The sequence below is a fragment of the Micropterus salmoides genome, unplaced genomic scaffold (assembly GCF_014851395.1).
Source record: "Micropterus salmoides isolate LMB-PRFRI ecotype aquatic unplaced genomic scaffold, ASM1485139v1 Ms_hic_scaffold_11, whole genome shotgun sequence".
In the NCBI taxonomy this organism is placed as follows: Eukaryota; Metazoa; Chordata; class Actinopteri; order Centrarchiformes; family Centrarchidae; genus Micropterus; species Micropterus salmoides.
In genome coordinates, this window is record NW_024040152.1 from 245,933 (window position 1) to 270,598 (window position 24,666).

The following is a 24,666-nucleotide window of genomic DNA, read 5'->3' on the forward strand; positions in this document are numbered from 1 at the left end:
AGAGAAAACTACGGTGTTATTGCATATGTACACACCGACTCAACATTAATCTTAGTGACCTCCGATTGGCGTAACCGGGAGTCATTACCGCCGACTTGAATAACAATTTTACTGTATTGACATTTATCCTTAGCCAGCAGTTTCAAATAAGACTCAATGTCGCCCGCTCTGGCCCCAGGGATGCACTTAACTATGGCCGCTGGCTTCGCTAACTTCACGTTTCTCAAAATGGAGCTGCCAATGATCAGAGTTGGTTTCTCAGCGGGTGTGTCGCTGAGTGGGGAAAATCTGTTAGAAACGTGAACAGGTTGATGATGCCCCGTGGGCTTTGAATGCTTACGACTATTCCTCCTTCGGACAGTCACCCAGCCACCCCTTCCTGGCTGCTCAGGAGATGCCGGGGTACGGCTACCACAGGCTAACTCAGGCCGTTCCGCACCGACTACCGGGGACTGGCTAGCTACAGTAGCTAAAGACTGATCTACCAAGGTGCGGAGCCGGACTTCTAAATCACTGAGCCTCGTCTCCATGTCTAAAAATAAACTACACTTGTTACACGTACCATTACCGCTAAAGGAGGCAGAGAATTAACTGAACATCTGACACACTGAGCAGGAGAAAGTAGGAGAGAGAGATGGAGAAGCCATCGCTAGCTGCTAAGCTAAAGTCGCTAACGGCTAAGCTAAAGTACTGTAGCTACCAAAACTTTTGAACAACTATGAGATTGAACATCAGTCACTCAGATGGAAAGAACTGTGAGTGCTTAGGCAAAATTACTGTAAGAATAAGTGTTTAGCGGACAGTTGGCCACTGTAATCTAACAAATGTAACTGGTATTTAGCGAGAGCAGCACAACACGGTACCAACACACAAGCACCGGAAACGGAAATGAGTCGACACGCTTACCTCAGTACGTCAGCAACGTCCGTCCGTCAACGTAAGTGTTCTGTCCACATGAAGCATGAAGTCCACTGTTGTAGGCTCATACACAGTTTCTGTGAGGAGGGGTGTGTAAGATTGCCTGGTTAGCAACCTGGCTAACGGCAGCTGGCTCACACAGTGTGGGAAATGTGTGCTTGGTGTGGCTGGTTCGACTGAGACAGGCACAGACAGCGTTTGTTCAACCACTTCCACAAAAGGAGCAACAACATTGAACACACAGGTTTTTCCAACTTATAGCTTACCTGTCGACGAGGGTGGGCCAGCTGCAAGCAGTCGACGCGGGTGGGCCAATCCGGTTGCTAGATGTCATTAGCCACAAATAATGTGGAGTATCGTGGACACACGGTGTCTCCCTGATCGGCTGATCCAGAGGCAGATCGCATGTCAGCTACAGGTTAGATTCCTGTTAGCTCAACGTTAGCCTGACGTTAGCATCCTGGTAGGCTAATGATCGCTTGCCCCGGGAACATAGCAACGTCGAGGCCGGCATCACTGGAGGTTGGGACTGGGGAAACGGGGAGCCGCTGGGGGACTCCCACTCTTCCGGTAACAGGTTGAGGGCCTCGTCCAGAGAGTGGGTGGACCATCACACGTCCATGTCCTTACTGGCAAAATGATTCGCACGGCGGATCTGGCGCTGCATCTCTTCAGGGGAGAGAAGGGCGCAGACCAAGCATCGTGACCTGGGATTGAGCCCTCGGCCGATGTTCCACGATCCCACCCCACTCAGGCCGACTTGCTGGAAGGCATTGTTCTTCTTTTCTAACTGTAAATCTTCTTTTCTTTAAACAGCTCAGTGCTGAAGAAAAATGGGAGCCAGGCCAGGTCTCAATGTTGTATATATACAAGGATGTGGACATAGGAGAGGCCCACACTGTGGGTGGGCGTAGACAACTTTTCTCAGTGCCGTGCAGGCGCGCGGAGGGGTAAACCCAATAACGATAGCCTTAGAGGGTGAAGCCTATACTAAATAGAACACCATAGTCTGTGAAGTGAAGCCCAGCTGTCTCTGCATGTCTCACTCACTGCTGCGCTTTGGGGGTGTGGTCAAAGTGTGCACACTGGCAAAAACTCTGCACCACGATTTACATCTCCCCTTCACCTTTTTGTAGAAATGTTCAAGACAACTGCTGCTTACGGTCACTCTACATCGATTTTAAGAAAGACCTAGGCTGGAGGTGGATCCATGAGCCAAAAGGCTATGAGGCCAACTTCTGTGCCGGGGCCTGTCCATATCTGTGGAGCGCCGACACCCAGCATTCCAAGGTACAGTATGAGGGACAGGGTCCAAGATTAAACAATCTATGTGATCTGAGTTAGCAAGTTCATCAATGTGAGGGTTATGTTTTGTTCTACCTTACTTTAGTTCATATTTTCTTTATAGAATGGGTTCAATTCTTGTGTTCCAGGTATTAGGCCTGTATAACACCATCAACCCTGAAGCATCAGCATCTCCCTGCTGTGTCTCCCAGGACCTGGAGCCTCTCACCATCCTCTACTACATCGGCAAGTCCCCCAAAATAGAGCAGCTCTCCAATATGAAGGTCAAGTCCTGCAAGTGCAGCTAGAGGCCCTTACAAGCCAGCACCAACACTCTCTCTCCGTCCTTCACACAAACACACACACATATGCCCACTGCACTTACATACATACATTCAAACCACAACTGTACTTTCTCTTACATGTGCTATTATACTTCATACAGGCATAGTCAGGAGTGGTATGAGGTACAGAACAATTCAATGCTTGTTCAATGACCAGTGCTGTCATGATACATGACTTTGATACCAATGCTCAGTATCATAGGTACAGGGTTACATTGCAGAATTTGGTTTACACTGCCTAACGACAAGCACATTGTGTACAGAGATTTTCATGTTGAGTTTGGGTTGCAGTTTGCCTGTAGTTTGTTGTGTAATTCTTGGCAAGCATCAGGAGCTGTTGGCCATCCAATGTCAACATGCAAAACCCAGAGCAGGTTGCCTACCATGATTTTGCTGTGACGTTAACTCACAAATCTGATCTGAATGGACTATAGGAAATAATGCAAATGACGTTGCATGCAGTCAGGTTGTATTAGCAGTGCACAAAATTCTTACTGCCCAGAAAACAACAGGGAAAAAGACGCCTCTCACTACAAAAAATGTTTTATATTTAATTATTATTCTCTGGCAACTGAAAACCACGAAACAACATACATATTTTCAAATATAAGGACAAGGATTTCAATATCAATGTTGTCTTTAAGTGAAAATGTCCCATTTTTGGCTCCTGGCAACAGTTTATAAACCAGATGAAACAGGCGGGGTGGGGCGGCTGTGGCTCAGGAGGTAGAGCGGGTTGGCCGTTAATCGGAAGGTCGGCGGTTCAATCCCTGGCTCCCCCTGGTTGCGTGTCGGAGGTTCCTTGGGCAAGATACTGAACCGCCAGTGTATGAGTGAGTGTGAATGTTAGTTTCCGTTTGAGCACTTAGGCTCAGTGTATGAATGTGTATGACTGGTGAATGCAGATGTAGTGTAAAAGAGCTTTGAGTGGTCGAAAAGACTAGAAAGGCTATACAAATACAGATCATTAGAATGGGATCCAGGTTATGTCATTATGAACTGGCTGATGCCAAGCCAACAGCACAGTTTACAAAAAACTGCTGGTCATTTAGAAACAGTTCACATCACATGCAATTGTTTTCAACTGTAAAATGTCCTGCTTATTACATATCAGGGCCACAATTAGAAGACATTGAATGTTCATAAAATAATATTTAGCATTGGTATTAAAGTCATGAGAAAATTTTGATTATTGTGATCCCACTGCACAGTACATATACGTAAAAACAAATACATACACATACAATGACACAGATGTGGCTTTTGTACAGGTGTGTCCTTTTTGCATTTTGAAGACCCTGTCAACATGCATCACTCACACAATTGTCACACCGAGACATGAAAGTAAGGCAAACACTGGAAGTATAAGTTATAAGTGTGCATGTGTGAAATAAGTCCTGAAAATAACACAGCCCCACCTTCACCATCTGCCCACACTTCACCTTAGCCCTCCACAGCTTTCACAGTCACACATCCTCATTTCTGTGTTGGTCTTTGTTTGTTATCCTTTGTCATTCTCTAAACCTTTTCATTGTTTTGCTATTTAAGATGTTCATGGTTAAGCATCCTGCAAATTTTGACCCAGGTAGAGAAGTGGATACCTTCAACCTCGCACTGATGATATATAATATCTACTCTATTTTGTAGTTTACAGATGTTAATATATTCATTTTGATAACTGCATGAAAAAGCCACCACAAGAACAAAACAAAAACATCACCTTAAAGGATTTCCGCTCTATTATAACAGTGGTCTTATTTTTGTAGCTGGCCATCATTTGTATTACATTTTAGAAAGCAGTAAAACCTGAATTTCTGTGTTTGTTATTAATAACACATAATTACTGAACATCAATTATGGGACATAAACTTGCTCAACAGTATGTTGTATGCTTCATTCGTTATATCTAGATAAGAACAGTACATTTTAAAGAAAATAATGTTTATTTAATATTTACGTTTTTACATCAGCAGCTGAGGTCAGTCGCGTTCAGGCAGGGCAAAACTGCGTAGACAGCAGAGATTATACCTAAAAAAGTTGATTGATAGAAGAGAGCATGGAGGGTATCATGGATAAAGGAATAACGGATAGTTACAATGACATGCAAGTAAACATTTTTGTGGGCTCTAGGCTCACAATTTCTTTTTATTCTATTATATCATGAAGGGTTAGATGCTCATAGCAAGTGTTCTAGTAGCAGATACTTTTAGAATGTTGATGACAAACCCCTAGAAACATTTGAAACAGATGAAAGAATCCCTCTGCTAGAGAGATTACATTGCCTTACAGAAGCTAGTGAAACAATGGTTATTGGAAGCGAGTCAAGTATATAGCTCGCTTACATTGTATTAAGTTCATACAGTTTACAGACCCCTTCAATTTTGACCTAGGGCTGGACGATTAATTGAAAAGTAATCAAAACCAAAATTCAGAGCCTCTTACTGATGTAATTTTACCATGCCAGTTATTTCAGTTATTTATAAATATTTTCCCTGCAGTGTGAGTTCATGTACTTTCCTTTTAAAAACATACTACTGCGTGTGACCCATCCAGTCCTGCTGAGCTTCCAGTTTCAGAGTTCCAGAGTCTGAAGCTCAGGCAGAGGTTAGCTGGCACTAACTGCCTTCACTTTCCAGCAGTTGGGGAAACAACAGACATCCATTTTATTATCGGACACACTGTGACCTACACTGTAAATTTACTACCAGACTGACAACAAATTTGCTTGCTTTAACCGTCATTTTCTCCTGTCAGGAAACGCCAGTCAGCAACAATATGTAAAATAGCCTCACCTGCATCAGTATCAGTATATGCTTCCTTACTCATCAAATCGTTTGATGACATGATTACCTGTTCATACGTCCTTATGTACTTAGAGATTGTGAATTCTGAAATTGAACAGATCATACAGATAGAATATTTAAATTTGTAGTTTGAATTTCGGGTTGACAGCCCTATTAAATACAAAGTTCCATCCATCAGCTATATGCGCTAATCCTCTAGAGGGTCGCTGGGGGCAGGTAGCCTGTCAATCACAGGGCTGATATACAACCATTCACACTCACAGTCACACCTACAGGCAATTTAGAGTCAGCAGTTAACTTACATGTCCTTGGACTGTTGGAGGAAACTTGCACGACACGGGGAGGACCTGCAAACTCTACACAAGTTCAAGCCCAGAACCTTCTTGCTATGAGGTATCAGTGCTAACGGCACAAGTACACTGTTGTTGTAACCAAAAGATAAGTACGAAAATTAGACCCAACTTTGTCCCATTTAGTATATACTGGCTGTGCTAAGCAGTGATTGCTGTTGAACAATTAGAGACTTTCCACACATAGAGAAAACTCAAAGAAATGATGCCATTTTATAAGCTTAAGAATTATCTGCCACAGATTCAGTCCACACTAGTTTTGAACAGTCTGCGTTCAGAGAAAGAAGATGTTGTGGGTTTTTTTAGGTGATGATGGAGCTGTGTTTGGAGAAAAGCTGTTGGCAATTAGTGTGATGAAAAAACAGAATGTGTTAATGAAGAGTACATGTGACCTTCAAAAAATGCTCTTAGAGCCAAAAATATTACAAAATCTATCCAACCAGTAACAGCTCTGTAGTAGTGTTTTGTAGTGTCATCAGTGTATTGTCTGCTGCAACATAAAAGTTTTATTTCACCCACAAACTTGCAAAAGCTGTCTGTCATCTTTGTATTTCTTTATAAAACAAATTGCACTGATGCTGTTTTAATTTTACTATTATAATACCTAGTTTTATTAGTCAGGGCCCCCACCCTTATCAAATGAGGAGTGTTGATGTAGGTGACCAGACCCCAGCCTCTTTGGGCATTTAGTACGATGATGATGATGATGATGATGATGCTGATGATAAAACCCACTACGCTGTAACACAGTACTGCTGTGGTGATCTAGTGTTAAATAAATTATTAAAATTTCAAAGTAACTCCATGTTATGAGTGTTCTTTCTGATTTGCTTGTGATATTTAAATCAGGTTGCTGCAGCATGTTTCTTTTTTATTTTATTTATATAGCGCCAATTCAGAACAGAAGTTATCGCATTGCACTTTTCATATATAGCAGGTCAAGACTGCTCTCTTTGTGAAATTCATTTTAAGAGTAAGTAAGTATGTAAGTAAGTAAATTTTATTTGTATTGTACCTTTCAAGATAAAAATCACAAAGTGCTTCACAATAAAATGTGATACAATACAACAAAGTTAAATACAAAATAATATTTGCGGGTTCATAACCATCAAAGAAATTTCAGACTATTGTTACTAGTCCTATTGTTATTATTGTTATAATCATTAACATTACGATTGTTATCATTAACACTACTATAGCAACATCACCTTTACTGTCTGTACTTCTGTGTGTGTATATTGTGTAGGCTGCCTCTCTCCCCTCTCTCTCCTTCCATCCCTCTCTTTTTCTCTCTGTTCCTCTCCTGCTCTCTGTCTCTGTTCCTCTCCTGCTCTCTCTCTCTCTGTTCCTCTCTCTCTCTCTCTCTCTCTCTCCTTCACCCCCAACCGGTCGAGGCAGATGGCCGCCCACCCTGAGCCATGGTTCTGCTCGAGGTTTCTGCCTCTTAAAAGGAAGTTTTTCCTTGCCTCTGTCGCCTAGTGCTGCTCTTGGTGGGAATTGTTGGGCTTCTGTAAATAACATCATAGAGTACGGTCTAGACTGAGATAACTGTTGATGTGATTTGGCGCAATGTAAATAAAATTGAATTGAAAAGCTCTTTAAGATAAGATGGTGCCTGACCATTAAGAGCTTTGTAGGTAAGAAGAATGATTTTAAATTCTATTATAGATTTTACTGGAAGCCAATGCATGAGAAATGTGATCTCTTTTCCTGGTTCCTGTCAGAACACGTGCTGCAGCATTCTGGACCAGCTGAAGAGTCTTAATGGACTTTTTCGAGCATCATTTTTAGACAGGATGTTCCTGATTTTCGCAATATTACATAGGTGAAAAAAGGCGGTCCTTGAAATATGCTTAATGTGAGACTTAAACGACATGTCCTGATCAAAGATAACTCCAAGATTCCTCACAGTGGTGCTGGAGGCCAGGGCGATGCCATCAAGGGAAACTATATCTTTAGACAATGCGTCACGGAGGTGCTTGGGCCCCAGAACAATAACTTCAGTTTTATCTGAGTTAAACATTAGAAAATTACAGGTCATCCAGGTTTTAACATCCTGAAGGCACATTTGAAGTTTAGCTAACTGATGACTTTCATCTGGCTTGATCGATATATCTATCCGAGGCACCTATCCGAACATATCCTGTGAGTTTTGTGATGATTGGCCCTACAGTTGCTGATTTATGTTCATTTATGTCCAGAGCCATGCCCCTTTCAAAGTTCATTGGTCCATATCTTGAAAGGTAATTGAGATATTGACATGCTTTATACAACTTTTAATGGGCTTGATCGAATGATGATTCACTGAAAATTTGGTTGCAATCGGAGCTATGGTTTAGGAGGAGATGTCAAAAATGTGATTTTCATGGCGGGAAAATTTTATAGTCGGACCTTAATGGTGCCAGAGGCTTTTTTGTAGAACACATTAAGCTGCACCTGTGTGAGAAATTTTAAGTCACTTACGGTGTAAGAGGCATGGCCTTTCAAAGTTTGCATTTTTAAGCCTTATTTACAGCGCCACCATGTGGCCGATTGAGTTCATATTTCTACGGAAGCTGATGCACACCATTTCCAGTTATTCCCGCAAGTTTCATGTATCTAGCTCATTCCAACTCACGGGAATTTAATCCCGCTGGTAACGTCCATTATACTACAGACTCCCACGAAGCTCAAATTGTAGTCCAGTTTCCACAGTCATCCGTTTTTCCTATTAAATTCAGATGATTGCAGTAAAATGCCATAGTATATTACTCTTCCAGTCATCCTAAAAGAAACACACACACACTTCTCATTCATAATTTACCTTTGAAGAGAGGCTAAGTTGCACTCTTAATCAACGATGATGTTTTTCTGTGAATTGAATGGATGTGGCTAGCTGTATAAACGGAATTAACGTCATATTTTGACAGAATAAATAAATTGTGCCTGTAAAAAAAGATAGTTACTAGTTGAATGATTGAAGCGATATACAGTCGGCTTTGTTGCTAGTAGAATAGGCTCAAATCAATATGCTATATTTAAGGAATTAGCCTGCTAGTTTCCCGTTACAATGTTGACTAAATAATTAAATATAAATCAACAACAAAAACCCTCTCCCTATGTCTACGTGATTAAACTTTATAATTTTTAATGTGTTTCCTCTCAAATTGCATGCTTTTATTTTGTAGTTTTTGCGTGTATTTCCTGTCCTGACCAGGCTGACAGTGGAGGTGGCCTGACAGAAGAGGTCTGCAGCGGAAGTGGCCTGTTTATGCAGCAATGGTTTATCAAAGAATGGCTAAAAGGCATTTTGTAATAAATAATATGTTCTGTATCACTTTGTGTTGTGTCCGTTTCCTCTTTCCGTTCAGAAGAAAACTCATGATTGTGTTACAGTATCATTTGTAAATGCTTTGTAAGGCATAGATAGTCCTCACTTTAGATGAGCTCACACAAAGTACTTACTAACAACTAGTAAATGCTTTGTAACTACCTGAATTAAACAAATGTTTAGAGAAGATCTATTGCCGTTAAATTTCTTTTGTAAATGGTTAATGAGGCATAGACTGTCCTCACTTTATATGAGCTCACTCAAAATACTTTACTCACCATTAGTAACTACCACAATTAATCATGAATTGCAGTATTATTAAGTGTCATAAAACATCTATGAACACGCACTATTAGACGTGTCAAGTTAGCGGTTGATCAAAGCACTGGGGGGACGGAGAGGGGGAGTAAGATTGGTGTCCTTCAACAGACCATCCAAGCAACCTTTGCTGGTCCCATCACAGCAGATCTCTGGAAGCGCAGATCTTGGAGTTTTGATGAGGAGTTCAGAGAAACTGTACGGTGAGGCTTTTACCCAGTAACGTTAGCTGGGGCATCTTTCGGGTAGTCTTCGGTTGTAGCATCCTTTGGGCTTTGCCACTAGTAGATTTATGAGTTATGCTGAGATTATTTATATTCTTTCTCAGGAAAGTATCAAAAAACAGACAGTTATGTAATAATTTTTTTAACTTTCCAAATGATCTTATGAACCATTAACAACTCATATATAAATGGTTTGTCATTAAAACAATACTTCGTTTATAAACAGTGAATCGATGTATGAAAGTATGAAAATACAATTATTAAGCACATTATAGATGAGCTTAATAAAGAATACATGTATAACTATGTTTATAAGGGGTCCAAAGTGTGCCAAGAAAATATCCCCCACATCATCACACCACCACCTCTAGCCTGAAACCGCTGATACAAGGCAGGATAGATCCATGCTTTTATGTTGTTTACGCCAAATTCTGACCCTACCATCTGAATGTCGCAGCTGAAATCAAGACTCATCAGACCAGGCAACGTTTTTCCAATCTTCTATTGCCCAGTTTTGGTGAGCCTGAGCCTCAGCTGACAGGAGTGGCACCCAGTGTGGTCTTCTGCTACTGTAGCCCATCTGCTTCAAGGTTTGGTGTGTTGACCTTGTTGTGCTGTTGTTTGGGATTTTTATTATCAATATATAATTACCAAAGTATTACTATTGGTAGAAAAATGTGTATGAAGTGGTGTTATTGCATTTTTTGGATGTGAGATGAACTGTTGTGGTGAGGTACAAGTTGGTAGTGCAACTGTAACTGACTTTACTGTAATGAACCAAACGGGGATGGCATATTATGGCCACAGGGGGGCACTACAGTCCTACAAATACTTGACCATCACACCTTTACGCTGCCTTTAATAATTCAGTTTTAACTCAAACTCAAACTGATTATTCTTATCTGGGAAAACAAACAACAAAGTGAGTGATCAATTATCACATATATTTAATGGGGTACAACAGTGAAATCACAAACAGTAATTGATACTGATATTTGAGAATACAAAGCTCAATTTAATGCTAATCTATTTAATGATTCTTTAGAGGTGACTGGACAAATCAAGCAACTACCCATACAGACAATGGGAAGGTGTGACATTTCAGGGTCCCCGGAGTGGCATTTCTATGTCAGAGGTGTCATGGCTACTGGCTACAGGTATGCTGGAAGCTGCAGCATCATGCATTTCCAAAACATCAAAATCCAAAAGGACGCAGTAAATGTTACATCATACAAGTCCATGTTGAAATCATGGAAATCCTGCTCTCTGTATTGGGGCTGAGTTTAAACACACATGGAGCAAGGTCACAACAGCAGAGCAGAGAGCCACAGTGGAGACAACAAAGTGAACCAGGTGAAGTGAAAATGACTCCCAATATTACTCAAATTGACGACAACTACGCTTGTTAATTTAAGTAAGTGCAATGTAACCTTTCTGGGAACTCACTCAAATGACCACCTGTGGGTCCCCAGAGCAGGGACTTACTACATTGAAAACATTAACATCAATGAAGCTGTCAAGAAACTCGATGGTGGTGGTTTGCTTTTCTTATTTCCTCAGTGTAATTAATGTAACATTAATCTTAATTCATTTAATGTGTTGTGTTTATAGTTGGACAGGAGAGGAGTGGAGACAGCAGCAGAACAGAGAATAGTAAAATAAGTTTTTTGAAGCTGAATAAGCAGTATCATCATGTCTGTCATCAAGAAAATAATCAGTAGATCTCAACAACCTTTGAAATTTTAAATACATTTAGTAAAAGATGAGAAAAATCTATAAGAACTTGAATGTAAAAACCTCACTACTGATTATCATAAGTGATCCCACCCCCCGATGCCAAACAGACCTACACAATATGCATTTGATCTTGTGATGCGTCCCCTGCTGGTTACACTTCCTTAGTAGAAGTGCTGGGCATTCGGTGAGACTTGGAGGGTACAGATTCTTCAAAAACATCGTCCTCCATGCATTCTTCTATGGGCTTCATCTTTGAGGAGGTCTTGATCCCAGGTGATTTTTCTAGAAGCACAAAAATATTACAACTGAATCAATTAGAAGATGAGCTTAATACCACCTCTTTAAAACTTTGAGGTAATAAGCAACATGTATGATACAGGGGTAAATCGGGGCGAAAGTAACAAAGCGATTTCCTCAGAGCCCTGACTGCATTTGCAGGCCAAGCTGTGACAGCCCCTTCAGCATGCAACCCTTGATGGAGCTGCCAAATATCGCATGATTTTGACGAAAGTAACACTTGTTACTTTTGTCCCGCTAAACCTGATGTGTTGGAAACCTGAGGTGTTTCTTTTGTCTTCTCCTTGCATTAGGAGAGGAAGCAGCATGCTTATATTAAGAGAGCGGCTGATATTTATTTTGACCTGTCTCCTAAGGAGGTCAGTGTAGTAGGTGTTGGTAAAAAGCACTCAAAAAGCAGATCACTCATACTGTTCTTACTAAAACAATTTTAAATTAATTTGAAATTTGTATAGGGCTATTCTGTAAATAGCTTTTTAATTTTTATCTTAATTTTATTGTTTATTTTCATTTTTGTCCTGTCTTTCTAAATTATGTTTCACTTTTTCACAGTTTCTGAAACTGCTACAACATGCAAATATCCCCAGTGCAGGATCAGTAAAGTCTTATTTTATTTTAATCATGTCAGGTTCATATACAATGTCCATCTTTCCATTTTCCCCCTGTTTTAGGTGCACACATTTGCATATTTATAATATACCCTTAATATTATATGAAATATTCTAAACAATTTTAAGTTTGGGCTGTGAAACAGAATATTAAAATAAAAATGTAATACATTTTTTTTTTTTTAAGATAAAGAACAAAAGATGTTACACATTACACGGTCACAGTCATGTTTATTTATTAAAGGGTGGTAACACAAAAAATCTAGCTTGTATTGTTGTGTTACTTTTGTCCCAGCTGACGGGGTCGAAAGTAACAGTGTGTTATGTTAAGTGAAACTATACGGAAGTCGTTCTACATTTGTAAAAAATACCACCTGATATTGATAGACCACACCTGTGAGTTACTGACCACAGCAAAAATATATCTCTGTCTGAAACATCCATCCATCCATCCATCTTCATCTGCTTATCCGGGGTCGGGTCGCAGGGCTGGGTTTTTCTGAAAAATTTCGCCCCTGCTCTCCACTACCATCAAAAAATGTTAATGATGTCATAATCACTTTACATTTTCTACATTTACTTGTATTACTATGAACATGTCGGATCATTGTAAGTTTTGGGTTTAGATTAGGGAAATCAACAAATGGAATAATCTACCATAAACTGCACTCTAAAAACTAATTCAGGGGACCTTTAGTCATTACTTAAATATTGTATATTGTTGTGAAATAAAAAATTAAGTTCTGAGATACTGTTCGACTTTTTACTTGTATTTGTTATTTTATTGAGCTTGGACGACACACAAATTATGCCTATTGATTCAGTATACTATCATGACTTTTTGATTTTCAGTTAATCAAAAAATAATAAAATTTTAAGTTCTGTTAACGTAAAATACAATTTGTTGACGTTTAAATGGCCCACAGTTTCCCTCTCTTGCATGTGCGGGCATGTTGGCAGATGAGTGACCACAGGGCCACAGCTGAAACTCATTGAAGCGTAATGTGTTGAATGGTAAGTCATTTTATGCTTAATTACACATATTTGCATTTGCTCAGGATTCTGTTGGTGATAGCCTACTGTAACCGAATACCGAAATCTGGAAGTCCTTACTCTGAAATTTGAGCAGTGTTGATAGTACAGTCTGTGTGCCAGTAGCTGTAGCCTGTCACTGATTGAGTAGGTTTAAATAAAGAGAATAATAGGTGGCCAGGCAGCCATGGAAAACGTTTTGGCAAGCTAAGTTAATATGGGATTAGCCATTAGCCACCGCTCTGGTTAGCATGTAGGCTAGCTACGTTTATGAACTACAAGTAGATAGACATGATTAGACTATGATTCAGATGAGAAGAAATACTAAAGATAACTCGATAACACACAACTTAACTTGCAGAGATTAACTTAATAATTACGTTCATGTTACTTAGAAATGTGTTTTATGTGGCCAAAAAGCTTCTTCACCTAACTTCAAACATTATGTTGGATCAACTTAAATACTTGCATTCATGTTGACAATTAAGTTCATGTAACTTAGAAATGTGTTTTATTGTGGCCTAAAAGTTAATTCACCATACTCAAAACATTGCTTTGAATTAATGTAATTCAGCCAGCAGTCTTAACTTAAAAATTCTAGTGGAAAACGTTAACTTTTTTTGTTACATTAAACAGGAACCACATTAAAACATCTTGTTGGGTAATAATTTGACCTACGGAGCGATGATCCAGCAGATCCTCCTCGTAGGATCTGGTTAAGGACATCATCAGAGTCGCCTGCCATGCTGTTCCTCATCTGCATCATAGACAGTTGAGAGCACAGGCTGGGCTGACGGTCTATCTTCTTCACCGCCTAAGACACATCCATCATCAACATCATCGACACTATCAGTACAATAAGCATTGTTGTAGTTTTTTAGTTTAGTATGATGTTGATGTGTTTATTCTTCCAGTGTTTGTGCTTTTAAAACCTTTTTATTATAGCTGGACCCACCTTGTCACTGAGTGTGGGGTCATTCAGAGAGTACAGTTTGTTGGTGATGTCTTTGCCAATGAGGTACCTGAACACCTCACTAAGGAAAGTATCTGACTCCAGGAAGTAGGTAAGCCTCTCTCGAGACCAGCACAGGAACTTACAATTCTCCTCTGCCATGATGGTCACCTGTCAAACAAACACAACATGTTTTTAAAGAACTTGTGAGCGATCCATGAAACAGACCCATTATTCACCACTGCAGTCATTAAGGTTTTTATTTATTTTTAGATGTATTTAACCTTTTTAGATTTTTAATCATTTGGGCAATTAAGCAGTGATGGCCCAAATGGGTTTGTTAATTTATTTTATCTGATTTTCTTATTACCTGGAACTTCTCTCCTCTGTGCATCTCAGTGGACCTGAACTCTGGAGAGTCAATGAATGAATTTGTATAGATGTTATGGAGGAAATGGCCTCTGTATGATACCTTTAACCTGTCACACAGAAAATTTCAAAGTCAAAACTCTAATAATTATTAACATAAAACATGCAAGTGATTTTAAGCCTTAAGTTCCCATAATAATAATTAATTTGTGCGGTTTTAAAACAATCCTCCCAGGTACAAGGCAGTGTGACAGGAGCTATAGACAGACAGGGAGACAGCTTCACACAACATGCTGGAAACTCAGATACTGCACCGTTACAGCAACGTTAATATTATATCAGCTTGAGGTTGAACTAATCCATGCTCGTTACATGATAACGTTACATTTACTGCATTTATCATATTTTTCTATATTATGTGGGTCACGTAAATTTACAGAGACTAAGATGGTGGTGTACCTGAGTATCGGTAAAATGACATCTAAATTGAACGTACGAAGCAAACAGTGGAAGATCCGAGCTAATGTTGTCTGCTCCTGCCTGTCATAACCCGGTTTTGAGGTCATGAGAAATAGGGAGATGGATACTGAGGACTGCCAAAACTCATAGTGAGAGCAACAAGCTGGAGGACCACCGAGTCGTTTTCAGTTGGCAGAAGCGTAGCTCTGCTGCTGGGCGCATGACGTAAGTGCGAGCCCTCCCGGAATCTATAGAGATCGCATTGCAGCGGCCGCAGCTCGAAAAAAACTGCCTTTACATGAACGTCTATAAGAGAGATCTGGGCAATTTACAACCAGCCTGAAATCGCACCAAAAGAGGAGGGTCTCCACGGAACACGACTTGACACTGATTGGACAGCGATATTCAGAGACAAACTGTCAGGTAGAAGTGTGGTACAAAGTGTGAGAAAAATCTCCTGCCTTTTTCCCAGCTAGGCGGTACATCGCCCAGTCGCCCCAATGAACATGCCGCACCTGGACATCAGTGGTGTAAATGTGGATGAGTTAATAGTGTGAAGGTTGAGTGTTGATGAGTGGAAACAAAACATAATTTAACCAATGGGTTAAAGTGGGAATAGATCAGAAAGAGCACGAGAGCAAAAGGGCCAGAGTATTTATCTTCACAGAGTGTCTGGGCCAGGTGTTCCCAATCTGGCCTACGGGCACTGATAACTTCAGGGACAAAAGAGAAAACAGTAAACTGCCCATCACCATACAGTTCTACTTCGCATAGGCTTTGCCCTCTAAGGGTATCGCTATTGGGTTTATCCCTATACAGGGCTGGACTGGTAATCTGGCATACCGAGCAAATGCCCGGTGGGCCGATGCATCTTTGGGGTCGATGTAACATAAATTCTGTATTTATGTAATTGTTTTTTAAAAATGGGCCAACTGGGTAATTTTCTAAACTGACACTGGCCCAATCACATCTCTTACTAGCCCCCTCCCCTCTTTGTTCTCTGTTTCCTGTGTTACGCTTGCCCCCCCCTCAAAAAATCTTCAGAAGGCTGCCGCCAAATCCGCAAAAACAACCGATATGATTGCTACCAGGGCTGCAGTAGCTTAAACATCAGCTGCAGTACCCGACGTAGAGCAGGCACAGGCACTTGAAGGAGTAAAAGAGAGCCGTGGACGCTGTGTTAGCAAGTCACAAAGTGACAGGGCGGAGTGAGAAAGTGAGCAGGAGGAGAGTGGAGGTGAAGCGGTAAGCATGGAGTAGCTCAACCTGTAGGGAGGGAGCTGGGAGGAGGGTCATTAACACTTGGGACACTGGGGACATGTAGCCACCACTTTTTGAAAGCATTGGTTAAAGATGTTCTGAAAAATAGCTTGCACCAAGTTAATTAACAAATAAAAATTCTATTAAAGGTTTATCGCGCAATAAGCCTGCAGTGCAATATAAATGAAGAAGACAACTGTGTTGTTTAAAAAAAGCAACTTAAGCTAAAAAAGCCACTGATTACTGCATTGTATACTATTATATTTTTATATTCTGAATTGTCACCTGCCACCTGAATTTTGTGCTCCCCTGGTGCAGAAAATGTCTCCAAAATGCAGGAAATTAAGTGTTTAATGCTCAAAATCTTCTAGGGGAGGACCCCCAGACCCTCCTGTCAACTATTCCGTTGATACATCTTTTTTCTAAATAGTAGGCCTATTAAAATATATTCTTGTCTTGTTGTCATAGCCCCAGTCTTTTACAATGTTACAATGGGCTAAGTGTTTCACACCCCTAATCTGATCCCTTAAATGGAAGGATGGTGTAGTGGTGAGGGGTGTCTGACTGATTTTGGTGGGTCGCCTGGGCAAAAAATGCCAGGGCCAATTTTTTGTCCAAGTCTAGCCTTGCCCCTATGTGTGCATGCGCAGCACTGAAAAAACCTTTGTCTACGTCTACCCACAGTATGGGCCTCTATTACATCGTCACCTTGTGTACAACCTGGCCATTGGCTCCCATTTTTCTTCAGCACTTAGCTTGTCTAAAAAGCAGAAGATTACTAGCAGATCATGTCTTCAAGCAGACCGGCTAGAGCGGCGTCTAAGAATTGCTCAGCCGACAGGAAACTGTAAACCTTTCCCCCTCTTGCTCATTCATCTGTCACCGTTGAGTGGGCTGACTCCGTTCCACTTCATGTTTGGACTTCCATGCAGCTCATTTGTCCTCCCAACTGTAGCCGCGGGGGACTCTCCCAGGCAACCCCGGATATGGCCCCATTGTCTGGCCCGGAGCCTTCCTCTGGCAGCGAGGTGAGGCTAATGTTAAGCTAAAAGGCAGCTAATGTCAGGCTAACATTGAGCTAACAGGGAGCTAACGTGTAGCTAGCAGGAGCCCAACATTAACACACAGTCTGCCCGTGGATCAGCTAACCCCGTGTGCCACGTTGTTCGACATCAGCTGCGACTAACAACATCTAGCAACCGGATTGTTTGCTGCTGGTCTGACCCTTGTCACTCAGAGCAAGCGACTGGTATGCTATGGGTTGGGAATGTGTGTGATAACGTTGTTGCTCTTTGTGTGTAAGCTGTTTTGTAAAAAAGGCTCTGTGGCTGCCGCTAACATGCAGAAGCGGCGTTTGTTGGCCGTTCCTCTGTCTGGCCTACTGGCGGGACCCTCTCTCTGTCGGTCGGGGTTCTGTTGGGCAGGGTCACATCCCACTAGGGCTGAAATGATTCATCGATTGAATAGATAAAATCGATTCATAAAATGCTTCATTTAATCCATGTAAGTATACAGCACAGTGTTTCGCAGGGACATTTATTACTGTCGCACATTGTGTTTACGCTGTGAACATGACGTGATTATAATGGAGCTGTTTGCAAAGTGGAGGAAGAGAGAGAAAACAGCGAGGGACAAAAAAGAAAGTGTCCAAAGTATGGGATTATTTCAAGCTAAAGAAAACAACAACTCTGTAATGTTACCGTCCGTCCACCGTAATACGAAACTTTTGTTGCCTCGGCAACAGCACGACGGCGCCTTATCAGAAAGCAGCCAGTGTTCTGCCAGCTGACCACAGACAAGGTAACAGTAACAGCAACTTTAGCATTTAACGGAAATCATGATTGATTGTTTAGTTGAAGCCAAAGTAAGCCGCAGTCCTCAGCTGAAAATGTGCACACGTGCGTTTGTTTTCCTTTTTATAACCTCACAGTCAACAGTTAACTGGGTGTTGGGGGGCTGCACCTTTTACCGCCCCTTACGCTCTCTGTAGCTCAGACAATCCCTGCTACCCTGGGGCGCAGGAGGTAGAGCAGGTTGGCCGTTAATCGGAAGGTCAGCGGTTCAATAGCTAGCTTTCCCTAGTTGTATGTCGATGTGTCGGGCAAGATACTGAACCCCGAATTGCCCCTGGCGGCTGTTCCGCCAGTGTATGAGTGAGTGTGAATGTTAGTTTCTGTTTCAGTACTTAGGCTCAGTGTATGGATGTAATGTAAAAGCGCTTTGAGTGGTCAAAAAGACTAGAAAGGCACTATACAAATACAGAGCATTTGCTACCTGTGTGTACTAATCCATCCTTTCACCCAGATTCTTTGTCTTTATAATTGCCATCTTTATAATAACAAACAACAGCTGTTTCGTGTGCGATCACTCATTTCCCGTTTCACATTTCACGTGTGTTGATAAAAGTGTTTGGAAACCAGCGTTGGGTGCCATAGCTGTTGTCAGCTCCTGTAGTGTGTGTGACCCCCTATCACTGATCAGTCAAGTAGTGTGAACGCCACAACGACTTCAAGACTGCCGTCATGTTACGGCAAGTTGAACTGCACGGCAATCGGCCGACGCTGAAAGTCGTGTAGTCTGCACGAGCCTGTAGTATAACTTGTATAGCATTCGAGTGATGTTTGTGTTTGTAAAGCAGCTGTCTGGTTGGTCACCCTATGAATTTCCAAAAGGACTAATAAATATCTATCACCTATAAACGTGCACAGCTGATCCCGTTACCGGGGGTGGGGGTGCCGCCGCTGCCACCAAGCAAAAGTACTTCTTAAATGACGCATCGATGAATCGTTAAAAAATAATATATAGAAGCTTCGAATACTAAAATCATCGTTAGCTGCAGCCCTACATCCCACATCTCATATGTCTTCACAGACGCCTCCCTGCTGGGGATGGGGCGGGACGTGCCTCTCCCAGGTGGTGGGTGGCCTGTGGCGGACTCACATGCCTCTCCACAAAGAGCTCCTCACGGTGCTGAAGGTGGTCCAGCACTTTGCCCCTCTACTGCAGGCACCGACAACAAGGCCACAGCGGCCTACATAAACTGCCAGGGCGAGGTGCTCAACACACCCTCTAGTGAAGCGTTTCCTGAAGGGGGTGCGGAAGCATAGGCCTGTGTCACGGCTTGCTGCTCCGCAGCGGGACTTGGCGCTGGTTTTACACGCATTGAACAAAGCCTTTGGAAACAGCGGACCTGAAGTTCCTTTTGGCCAAGGGTGCCTTGCTCTTGGCTGTGCGCCATCGATGCGCATACGTCATCACAAATGCCACAAGGCTGCGGGGGACTGGGTGGCTTATTATATTGGTTTTTGGCAGGTGGGTCTGTGCTTGGTGGTACCTTATGGGCCCAGTGAGGCGTTGACTCATTCTGCTTTGCCTCTAACCCAATAGTGATAGCCTTAGAGGGTAGAACAGTAAGGTATTGTAACTCCAGATTCTATGAGTATAGGTGAGCTCTCTAACTTGTGGGCCTCCCTGGTCCTGTGGTTCTCAGTGCTGAATAAAAGGCATTATGGGAGCCAATGGCTAGGTCTCACTGTTGTATATACACAAGGTGAAAACGTAATAGAGGCCCACAACGTGGGTGGGCGTAGACAAATCTATTTTCAGTGCTGCGCATGCGCATGGTAAAACCAATAGCGATAGCTATTATATATAGGGGCAGCGCCTATGCTCAACTACATAACTACGATTTACCATCCCACTAGGCAGGGCTGTCACAGCTAGTATAAATCTTTCCACATTTGCTTTGTAGCGTTACATTGGTGGCACAAAGGATGGTTATGTGGATTGCGTTAGCTGGTGGAAACACATAACATTACATATTATATAAAGTTAGCAACTGCTCGGCTCGGGAGCATGCACAGAGCTACATCCCAAACCGGTGCCTTCACATTAAAAGCACAATAGTGGCTATTCCAAATAACAGAGATAACAGGCGTGTGCTTAATTTCTAAGTGAGGCCACAGCCCATTGACAATAAGGGAGTGAAAATTTGATTTATTAATAAGTGATTTCATTGAAAAACTACAAATAGCCCCTTTAAATTGATTTTCAGAAGATCAAGTGAGATGGGGAATCGAGGCATCACTATAATAATAATAATAATCCTTATTTGTAGAGCACTTTTCAAAAACAAGTTACAAAGTGCTTTAACAAGTGTAAAGAATAATACAAAAAAAACAAGATAAGAGCATGAAAAATTAATATAAAATTAGTAAAATACAATAAAATAGGAGCTATGGCAAATTTTGTTAGGGTAGTGAAGTTTATGAAGCTGCAATTAGACCATGGAACAAAGAAAACTTCCCTTAAACCATGAATTACAACAATAGGACTCCAGCTTAGTCTATTAAATATCAGAAAATAGTCAATTCATTGCAATTTTCAGTGAGGTTTTTCTCAATTGATTTTTTCAAAACCCATACTAACAGGTATTGATATTTTTAAATGTTCAAAAACAGACAAAAACAAATATGTAGTGAGAGTAAATCCTCGCATTGGAGAACAACAGATTGGCATTTCTGGTTGATAATTAATCAAATGATTAATCAATTATCAAATCTGCTGACGATTCATTTTCTGCACATTGTCTTATTGATTAATTGACTAGTCATTTCGGCACCACAATATTAATAACATTAAGACAAAAAGACTCTTATATTTTAGGGCCTTCAGTGAACAATGATTAATCACTGAGACATATCTATCATATAGAAAGTGGACGACACAGAACAACAGCTGCAATAGCACATACTTTCCTTTGAGGAGAATGCTGAGACGTTCGTCCACAGAGGTCTTGTCCTCTGCAGCGTACACCTGGCCTTTCTTCAGTGTTTGGATGGTGCAGAACTGTCCTGTGAGCCTCTGAAACAGAGCCTCCTGTACATGGAGAGGCTCAAACATCCGCTTGTAGACTGACCGCAGCTCCCTGTCGATCTTAATCTGACAGAGCAGAGCCACAGCATTTATTCAGCATTTTAATGAAAATCAACATGGAAAGCACACTTAAGTCATGCTGCTGTGGTTGATGGGAAAACACATTCAAATAGTTGGTGAATTTGCAAAGGAGCAGTAACTGAGGTCTCCTGTCTCATTGTCAAAAGCCCTGGTCTGATTCTACCCATGAGGGTAAGGCCCCTTAATTTTACTAAATCCCCCAGTGGCACCCATGGATTTTATCTACATTTCATTACCATAAAGTAACCCAGGAGGATTTGTTGCTTCCTGCCCAAGACAGGACTCAAAAGCGCAACACTGAACCTGACTATAAATAAAAACTGTTTCCCAAAACCAATTTTTTCAATTTGGTGAAACACTCAAATGGCCTTAATGTAACGGGACTATCAGAATGTGAATGAGGACATAATAATGTAGAACTCACCGGCCTACGCTTGTACAGGAGGAAGAACAAGTGCATGAAGTTGACCACCAGAAATACCATGTTCCAAACCATTACATCCAGGTTGCACCTGTACAGAGTCGCCCATACAATGAAGAGACCACATCCTGTCAAGGTTAAAGACACAGAACAGTGGAGTTAGGAGAAGTCTAGACACTGAATGTCAACACTTGATTCACTTGAAACTTCTGACCAATGGGAAGTAGCTTTCTATAATTTGTTCACATGAAATCTGTAGAGTTAAAAGAATTTGTTTGAATGACTTCAACCTAAATGTTTGTAAACTTCCGACTTTTAACTGTACATACTAAAAGGCAATAGAATAAAATACAATGACTACACTGACAACAAATTGAAATTTAGTTTGAGCAAAGTTTTTTTTGTCATGTATTATTGTATTAATATAAATATGACCCCTCTAAAAGTAACTTTAAAAAGATGTTTTTAAAGTTACCTTTCAAGATTAACTACGGTAGATCTGTTAGTTTATTGCTCCTCTTTCATTTTTTCTTGTAAAACCCTCTGAGAATAACTTGCCAAGGGCAATATAAATAAATGAACTAAAATTACAACCACATTACACATAAATCCTGCCACTTCCTGTCCCCACTCGCCTTCCAAGCTGAAGATAAACATGTTGGAAGTGCTTTTTCCATCCACCATACTCTCTTTCCTTTATCTGGATCGTCAGAGCCTTTTAAGGCCTCTTTGTGGTGGACTGTTAAAAAATCCAAACCTTCCCACCGTTAACAAATCTAAACCAAATCCTTAACAGGCTTGTGGTAATAACTTACAGATGGTTTGACGTACAGGGAACTTTTGACCAGAGTAAAGATCTGTTGAGGCTTCGATAAATTTAGTTTTCAGTAATATTCCCAGCTACAGTATTATCTTCATAGGAATGCAGTCAGCAGGGGGTGCTGTGGACAGACCTGTCATCAGGAAAAGGCGCAGCAGGATCATGTGCAGCCCCATGGTAGTGGGGATTACAAGGCCCAGTAGCAGGGACAGGTTCGCCAGATGGAAGAGGAGTTGGTGGACCTGCTCCCACTCCTGGCACGAGGTGGCATTGGGTTCCACAGCCAGGACTCCTGGAGTGGCCGAGAAGGAGGGCGATGTGTTGAAGAGAGTGGCAGGTAGTTCTGGGGTAGACATGCTGCAGCAGGGTCACCTTGAAGACTAGGGAAAGGTTGGAGAAAGTGTGAGTGGGAGATGATGAATTGCTTAGGAAACATGCTGGTCATGGTGAACTTCTGCTCATTTTTGAAAATACCTTTTTAGTTTATTTGTTTGCTCTAACAAACATGTTTGAAAGGAAATGTATGTGTATTTACATATAACTTATGATCTTCTTTTGTGCCTAAAGTTCTTCTTACTTGTATGGTATGTTTCCTATTTTATGTGACTTAAAGCAGTCTTCATTGACGTTTTTGGCCAATTGGGGACAGAAAAACAAGTTTTAAAAAACACAACATTAGACATTATCACCTTATAAAGTTATTATGGCAACAGTTGCTGATTCACATTCAGCAGCAGGAGAAACATTATCATTCATTTGGAGTTGTGTTTGTGTCCACCTGATGAATATATAAGTCCAGTATGGACTCTCTTTTTAGTAGGTTTGGTAAACTAATAAATATCCAGCTTTTTAGTTGCAAATTGGTGCACAATGTTTGGCGGTTGCAAATATTTGCTGCTTTCATGCAATGTCAGCAGAAGACAAATAATGAGAAAATCTTTCCATTATTATTCCAACCTGAATGTTAACAAATTATTCCTTGATGGTTACCCAGTAGCACTGCAGTCACACCACATAATTAAGCAGAATATGTTGGCAAAATGTTTATTGTAATAAATATTTAAAAACATTATCATATAAAATATTTTGATTAGTGCAGCTTTAAATAGTCTCTCTGCCTAAAACAATTGCTGTGTTTTGTAAGAACACACAAAAGTCAACTCGTGGCTAAACTAAAGATGTCTCTGTCTATGGAAAATTTGACATTTGCATCAAAAAGAAACACATTAAGTTTCAGCCACTAGACAACCAATCTTTTTATGGACAAGAACTAAACTTCTGGACTGTATTAATTAATTTTTGTTGGTCTTTCTTTATTTTTAATTATACTTACTTCATTTTGTTGACTTTGCTTCTTTCATTTTTATGGATCATATATTCATTGATTCATTTTATATGTCAATGTGTTTTGTGTCTGATACTGCACATATATGAATATACATTCAATTACATTTCTAAACAGTATTGTAGGCTTTTGGCAAAAAAACTTTTGAATATTATATAAAAAAATATTTGGTTGTGTATGTTCTACTCAAAGAAGTACATTTGCTCACATAATAATGATAAATTATGTTGAAAATGTTAGATTTTTTATTTCCAGCTATAAACGACATAATAGTATCCCACTTTGACAGTATCAGCTGCTGTGTTTTTTCGGTCTCAGGCGATGTGCTCTAGCACTGGGAGGGCATGTAAAAATAGATGTGGGGATACGCATGCTGTCTCATCACAGAGGAATTTCTCTCAGCTACAACTTTCTAACTGTTTGTCGAAGTACCGAAAGGAAAATGTCTCATTACTTACCGATTCAGCAGCAGCCCATGGAATGCGAGTCTGTACAGCATAGAAGGAGGAATGATTTCTATGAAAGACTTGAGACACTGCTGGTGACTGCCGGCTGGACCCTTAGATGGGGGGCTGCACAATATATGCTGAACATTCCACACAGCTGACAGGGAGAGACTAAAATGGGCAAGAAGGCGATAACAGTGCACTGCAGTGACCAAGGGCTCAAACAGGGGGTGACAGTGTACGTTATCTGGTATGTGGAAATAGTGTAAAGAGTCTACTGGCAAATCTGTCAATTTAATGATCTGCCAGTAAATCATTAGAGGCATCTTTTGAAGTTATTTTCCCCAGTGAATTTGTAGAAATTGGCTGAATTAACCCACTAACCTAATTTTAATTAAATTTGTGGTAACTT

At 40.9% G+C, this 24,666-nt stretch overlaps 2 protein-coding genes across 2 annotated transcripts in view; one reads left to right on the forward strand and one right to left on the reverse strand.

Moving 5' to 3' along the window:
• Positions 1-3,376, forward strand: part of tgfb2 (transforming growth factor, beta 2) — a 143,464-nt gene extending 140,088 nt beyond the window's left edge. The window contains exons 6-7 of the mRNA XM_038710299.1: positions 2,055-2,208; positions 2,352-3,376. Of these exons, the coding sequence (XP_038566227.1) occupies positions 2,055-2,208; positions 2,352-2,510 (313 nt within the window). The 3' untranslated portion in view covers positions 2,511-3,376. The remainder of the gene's footprint in view (positions 1-2,054; positions 2,209-2,351) is intronic.
• A 7,106-nt stretch (positions 3,377-10,482) lies between these two features.
• bves (blood vessel epicardial substance) lies at positions 10,483-24,424 on the reverse strand. Its single transcript, XM_038710301.1, has 8 exons — positions 24,267-24,424; positions 22,597-22,843; positions 21,647-21,771; positions 21,020-21,207; positions 14,549-14,657; positions 14,182-14,349; positions 13,905-14,040; positions 10,483-11,571 (listed from the first exon to the last, which is right to left on the reverse strand). Exons 2-8 carry the CDS (start codon positions 22,817-22,819, stop codon positions 11,441-11,443), a joined length of 1,080 nt encoding a protein of 359 aa, XP_038566229.1. The 5' UTR covers positions 22,820-22,843; positions 24,267-24,424; the 3' UTR covers positions 10,483-11,440.
• Positions 24,425-24,666: the final 242 nt, after the last annotated feature.

What these genes read in the sequence shown, in the direction of transcription:
- bves (XM_038710301.1), bottom strand. Translation starts at nt 22,819, where the DNA reads ATGTCTACCCCAGAACTACCTGCCACTCTCTTCAACACATCGCCCTCC. An exon ending in ACCCCACACTCAGTGACAAG is followed by an intron (nt 14,041 to 14,181) that starts GTGGGTCCAGCT and finishes GATGTGTCTTAG; the next exon opens with GCGGTGAAGAAGATAGACCG. An exon ending in ATCTGCTGGATCATCGCTCC is followed by an intron (nt 11,572 to 13,904) that starts GTAGGTCAAATT and finishes TTGTGCTTCTAG; the next exon opens with AAAAATCACCTGGGATCAAG.